Source organism: Grammomys surdaster, unplaced genomic scaffold, assembly GCF_004785775.1.
Source record: "Grammomys surdaster isolate TR1022 unplaced genomic scaffold, NIH_TR_1.0 126118, whole genome shotgun sequence".
Taxonomy (NCBI): domain Eukaryota; kingdom Metazoa; phylum Chordata; class Mammalia; order Rodentia; family Muridae; genus Grammomys; species Grammomys surdaster.
The window spans coordinates 3,511,400-3,517,570 of record NW_021620926.1 but is presented as its reverse complement, the minus strand read 5'-3'; the positions used below and the strand labels follow the sequence as shown (position 1 = coordinate 3,517,570).

Sequence of the window (6,171 nt, the reverse complement as noted above, 5' to 3'; positions counted from 1 at the left end):
AGTCACATACAGGCTTAATATTTTTAGAGATATATTGGATTTGGATGCTATCTGCATTGGTTTATAAGTGGTTGCTCCAAATATGCTCAGCTTATAGATTAAATTTCATTTACTAGATAATTTTGATCATAGATTTTTGAGAAACATCTGAGATTAGGAGGAAAAAAGAATATAATCTGCATATCTTTATAGTTTAGCTGATAATGAGAAGAAAGCTGGACTAGGTCTAGCTTTTTAACATGGTAACAAGGTATGTGTTCCTGGAGATCTCATAGCCATGAAGGACACAGAACTGCCTAGCATATAGCCACTAGGGGCTCAGATGTTCTCAGATGTTTTGACTTTGATTTGAAGAGGGTCAGTCAGTGGCCTGTGGATGACCCAACAGCACAGCTTGAGTGACTGCACAGCTCCTGAAGGCAGGAAAACCCTCTAACCTAAAGCACCAGGAGCACTGATGTTTCACTATCAGCCTTAACTTGATATGATGTGGATAGAAGTAGAACCATTGTATGCCTGAGGAACTGGGAAGAAACAGCTTTCAGTGAAATTATTAAAAGAAGGAAGATTAAAAAGATAGCAAAGGGATTTTTGCACACTTCACATACAACATAAAAATCTTATAAGTGTTTGTAAATAAACCTAGATGATAGAAACTGTACACAAGTTCACTGAAAACAAATAGAAAACTTCCACATTGGGCTAGAATAGTAACAAAATATTACTACAACAAAGTAAATTAGTTTTAACATATAAGATGGCACAGATGTTCTTGGTTTATTGAGACTGAGATCTGCCAGATCTGAGTTCATTATTTCAGATATTCTAGCATACTTGTCATAAATCAAAATAGAACTGTCAGAATGAAGAATAGTGGGAACAAAGACTGAATCAAAGAAAAAGACGTCTGTCCGAGTTGCTTGGAAAAAATCCATACTGGAGCCCACAGCAACAGATGGTGCCTTTGAGCAATGAGTGAGTGACAGTAGAATGGATGGGTACAGATATGTCTTTCCTGTATCCAAAGCCTGGGTAACCCTGTGAGATCTACAGTGGCTGGAAAATATGCAGGACAGACTATGAACCTACACACTGGAAGTCTGATGCATAATTCCAAGGAGTCTCAGAACTTTAAGTCTGAATCTTGTCTTATGAGTTACATAAAGTTTGTGTCTTATGAGTTAACATAAGGTTTATCAAGATAAAACAATAGACATTAGGTGATATTTAATGTTAGTTTACTGGTTAAGACATTGGCTCCTCTTTTGGACCATAAGTCTTGTAATTACTTTTCTATAGTAAACGTAAACACTAGTCTTGGATGTACTCTTGAATTTCCAGAAACCTTCTAGCCTAGAATCTCCTCTCTTCTCCTCTCCTTTCCTCCCGTTCCCTCCCCCTCTCTTTCTCTCTCTTTTTCTCAGTATCAGTGGCTCTCAGTCTTTCTTTCTCTGTTCCATTCTCTTTCCCCCATACGTGTACAAACACTGCTGATTTCACATGTGGAATGTACACAAAAGCCACTTAAAATGTTACATACAACATGGAAATGTTTATTGAAATCTGAATTATCATATTCACATTTGTTCATTCTAACAAAAATTAATGTGGAAGTAAAGAAACAGTATTTTTGAAAAAATATACAATTAGAAGAAATTCAAAGAGATTAATGAATAAAGATTCCAAATGTTAATGTGAATTATAGTTTTCATATTATCTTGGGTGAGTTTTCCCATCATTAAACATGTAAGAGTAATGGTAATGTCATACTTGGTAGGAGCTTGATGAGACTAAACTGGTTGAGTGGATCCTGAAGTGGCTCAGTAGAATCCATAGGACCAGTATCTCCCACAACAACATGGGCGACAGCAGCCATATCCAAATCTCCCATAGCCACAGCCATAACCTAGGCCTCCATAGCCACAGCCACAGCCACAGCCAAAGCCATAGCCATAACCATAGCCAAGACCCCCATAGTAATTTCCATAGTAGCACATGGTGTCAATAGTAGAAGGTTAGTTGACAAGTAGAAGATGTCCTATGGTTTAAGTGACATCTCTGAAAGCAAAGGGCCTTTTATATATAAGGAGGGGAGGGTGGGGAAAACCACAAGTATTGCACTCTCACAATTTAAAATAACTCCCACAAGAAAATGTGTCTAATGTTTTGTTTATCTAGTAAAGGAGACCTCCTTGGGAGATTGTGTTGCTATTTCGTAAATCACCCAAAGTTAAATCATGTGAGTGTTTTCGACATTTTCCAGCTATTTTGAATACCAGTTACTAAGCTTTATCATTTTTTTCTCCACTCTCAAAACCCAATGAGTTTTCAAGCCCAAGAACTACATTTCCTCAGAGGAATTTTAGAACAAAATATTTCATGAATGGCAGTCTAAAGATGTAAGAAGCTTTAGACATGCTGGTAAATGTTGTCTTCACCATTAAAACATGACTATGTTTACTGGATTTATATTACTGTGACAAAACACCCATGAATATAACTTAAATTAGGGAAAATTAATTTTAATATTCTCATAGGTTTCAGTCTATAGTCAGTTCCATACATAGCTCTGGGCTGTCATGAGGGAGAAACACTGTCAAGAATGTGTAATAGAACATCATTGCTTTCGTCATGGCTACCTGGCTAAGAATGAAGAGTGTGCGAGGAAGCAGCTTGGGAACAAGATGATTTCACAGGCATGATACAAGTCACCCAGTTCTTCCTACCATGGCCCACATTCTTACAGCTCATCAAGTACGAGAATCAGTGAATTAAGTCATTGTTGAGGTCAGAGCCCCCAAGTTTCTATCACTTTCCAAAAAAACCATCAGCTTGAAACCAAGCTGTGAGCCCACAGTCTTTGGGATACATTTCAAAACCACTGTGTTCTACCTGTGGGCCCCAAAGGCTCCTGACTGTTTCATAATTCAAAATAAATTTAGTCACTCACCTAATTTCACCAAATTCCTAACCATTAGAGCGCTGCTAAATATTACAAATCTACTCTCTGCTGAGACTGCCCTGCTTTGAGTCTGACTGTCCCTTGAATCCTCATGTATTAAATAACTGGTTTCCAGTTGTTTGGGGGGAATGTCCAACCTTTTGGTATTACAGTATGAAGTTGTCATCTACCAAGTTTGTATTTGAGAATTATGCAAATTATGAAAAAGTTGCTACAATTTTATTCAAAAATTGTAAGTGAATCTGTGATAATGGTTGCGGTGCATTCATAGCTACCTTGGCTCTATGCTAAGTGTTAATGGACTTAGAGACTCCAAGTTCATCAGTTGGTTAATCTGGTGACAAATCTTTAGTTAGACCGAGAGAAAGTATTCCCTGTTTGGAGGAAGTAGGCCAGTGAATGTGCTCATGTAGAGTGTGCCTTATCTTGAGTCCCTTGCTCTCTCTCTCAGCTGCTAGGGAACAAGCAGCTCTGTTCCCCTACACCACATCTATGATGACTCTGTTTCATCAGGACCATAGCAATCATGTCAACAACCAATGGGTGGAAAATTCTATTACAACAAATAAAGTAAGGTTTCCTCTTTAAAGTTATTTTCTAGGATCATGTTAATACAAGATGGCTATTAAAGAATTTCAAGGCACTTCTTAGTTTTGGGGTCCTTAAAAATTCATAAAGCTGGTTACGATATATTGTTGTGGTAAGTGTAAGGTAAATAGACAAAGGTAAAAGGTGAGCTGGGACTAAAGCCAGCCTACAAGAATTGTGAGACATATTAAATCCTGTAATTCCATGTGTAGAATCTAGGTTACAGAATAGTATTGGGCAGCCCTTCATTAGCCTGCTTAGTGGCAACACACATGATCTCTCCCTCCTGTTGAATCACTACTTCCTGTGGCTCTCTTTGATAGACATTCTACTTTCCCCGAATTTCTATCTCCCTAGAATTTCTGCTGTAGCTTCATCCTGCCAGTAATTATTTCATATATTATTGTCTCAGGGATTTCCTCCAAGGGTTTTCATACCCCTGCATTGCCTGGGATCCAAGGTCTTCCATAAAGTCTATGTAAAAGCCTCTCTGACATCACGTGCTTTCTGTCCTGCATCTCAGCTACACAAGCACTATATTTAGAAGCAGTCATGTGTCACTGAAGTACAGATCCATTGGTGCCTGGGTCCCTGGAAGGCTAAATATAGGGAAATATTTTCATAGGTCATTCTGTGAGAGCAGGTCGTACTAGGGTTCCAGTTTCAAAGCAAAACCAATGACCGATGTGTGGAAACGTCTGCTATGAAGATAGAATTTATTGAAAAAGTCAAATAATTGTTGCACATCAGAATCAAGCTATAACTATTGCCCAAAATGGTGAGGTGTGTTGACTTTAGTCATTCAGTGTGCAGATGAAATGGTCTATAAAACACTTTGTGCTGTTTGAAACAGGGAGTAAGTTACTTGTGAAAGAACTTGAGAAGAAGCACGGGAAAATAATCACATAAAGTGTTTTGGGGTTCTATTGGCTGAATGACCTCACAAAATTCTCAGTAGAATCCACATGACCAGTACTTACTGTAAAGATATGGACAGCAATAAGATATCCTACCCTACGCCAACCATAACTATAGCCATAGCCTAGGCCACCACAATAATTGCATTGCTGTAATAGCTCATGGTGTCAGGAATGGAAAATGATGTTGATAATCGGGGAAATACCTCAGATTCTGTGTCATCAGCCACCTACACAAGGCCTTCTATACATACTAAGTGGTATTTGAGAGAAGCCACAGGCTTTTCTTGGCCTCATGACTTGGAATATCTTGTGTCTGAAATCTTTATTAAATCCTTTGTTTACCCAAGCAAAAATTGTTCTGTGTGGATAAGATGGCTTTATTATTGTTTTAAGTTTCACAAAGTTCAGCCACAGATTTAATAAAACATGCTTATTCTATTTTGAAAAACAATAGTTTTCTGTTTGGTTAGGTAGATTATTAATTCATTATTTTTATTCAGTCCCAAATAACTTTAGTTGGACAACACTAGAAACCACACTTTCCAAGATGAAAAGATTCTATATGAAATCCTACCAATAAGATATGAGACTGTAATTTTGAAGGCATTATAGGCAGGAGAGGTCTTCTTCTGTCTGGATTCTCTCAAAAGAAGTGAGAATTTCATTACCAAGCTTGATCAAGGTTTGCATCCAAATTGCATCTTTGAAATTACGTGTCTGAGATATTCCATTTACCCTCTTCTTCCCCATGGAAACTCATTTGCTATTGTAATGACATAGTCGAATTACTTGACTTAACATATGACACGCAGCATTGTCTATAGAAGAATGTGTAAGTTTGCTTGTTTCCAAAGCACTCTCAGTTTCTCAAAGCACAGAATAAGGTGGCTCAGCAGCTATGAACACTTGCTGAGGACTTGAGTTTTAGTCCCATGAACCTACATAGCAAGTGAAGTGTGGTGGTATGTGCCTATAACTCCAGTGCTGAAAAGGGCAGAGACAGAAGGAAAAATGGAGCATGTTGGCCACTAGCCTTACCCTGGATTCAGGGAGAGATCCTGTATTATGGCAATAGGGTAGAGCAGGATGGAGCCTCTCTCTCCCTTCCCTTCCCTTCCCTTCCCTTCCCTTCCCTTCCCTTCCCTTCCCTTCCCTCCCTCCCCCCTCTCTCTCTTTCTTTTTCTCACAGGTTATGTACCACACCCCCACACATAGCTTTACAACACATATACACCACTCCTCAAGTTCCTTGAGCTTTGCTTCACTTAATGACAAGGGCTCATTCCTAGCTTACTTTGGTTTTGTGTAAGAATGACATACTTTAAATCAAGTGATTTTAGAGACTTTTATTTCCCCAACTTTCTGTCCACATGAGCGCATGTTTATTAACTGAACTAATATGTCCTAATTATTTGTTGTGGCGTAAGATGGACAATGGATTCTCCACGTTTTGGTTTGTTGAGTTGTTTCCCCCAAGTAGCTTCAACTTCTCAGAACACAGTGCAAGGACACTATTTACCTATATGGCTTTGTGAATACACAGACCGGACAACGAAAATGGAATTGGACAGAAATGATCATTTTCTCAGAGTGGAATTTCTGGTTTTAATGATGTATTTGTGTTTAGGATCTGCAGATGCTGCCGCATAGATTCCATGGAGGTTGTGCTAATTACAGGCTCCCTGGGAATGCTTGTTATAC

At 38.6% G+C, this 6,171-nt stretch overlaps 1 protein-coding gene across 1 annotated transcript; it reads right to left on the bottom strand.

Annotated features, from left to right (window-relative positions):
- Positions 1–1,820: 1,820 nt before the first annotated feature.
- LOC114611602 (keratin-associated protein 20-2-like) lies at positions 1,821–1,997 on the bottom strand. The gene has a single exon (XM_028756316.1). The coding sequence runs from the start codon at positions 1,995–1,997 to the stop codon at positions 1,821–1,823; it is 177 nt and encodes a 58-aa protein (XP_028612149.1).
- Positions 1,998–6,171: the final 4,174 nt, after the last annotated feature.

Coding starts and splice junctions, on each gene's coding strand:
- LOC114611602 (XM_028756316.1), bottom strand. CDS start 1,997: ATGTGCTACTATGGAAATTACTATGGGGGTCTTGGCTATGGTTATGGC.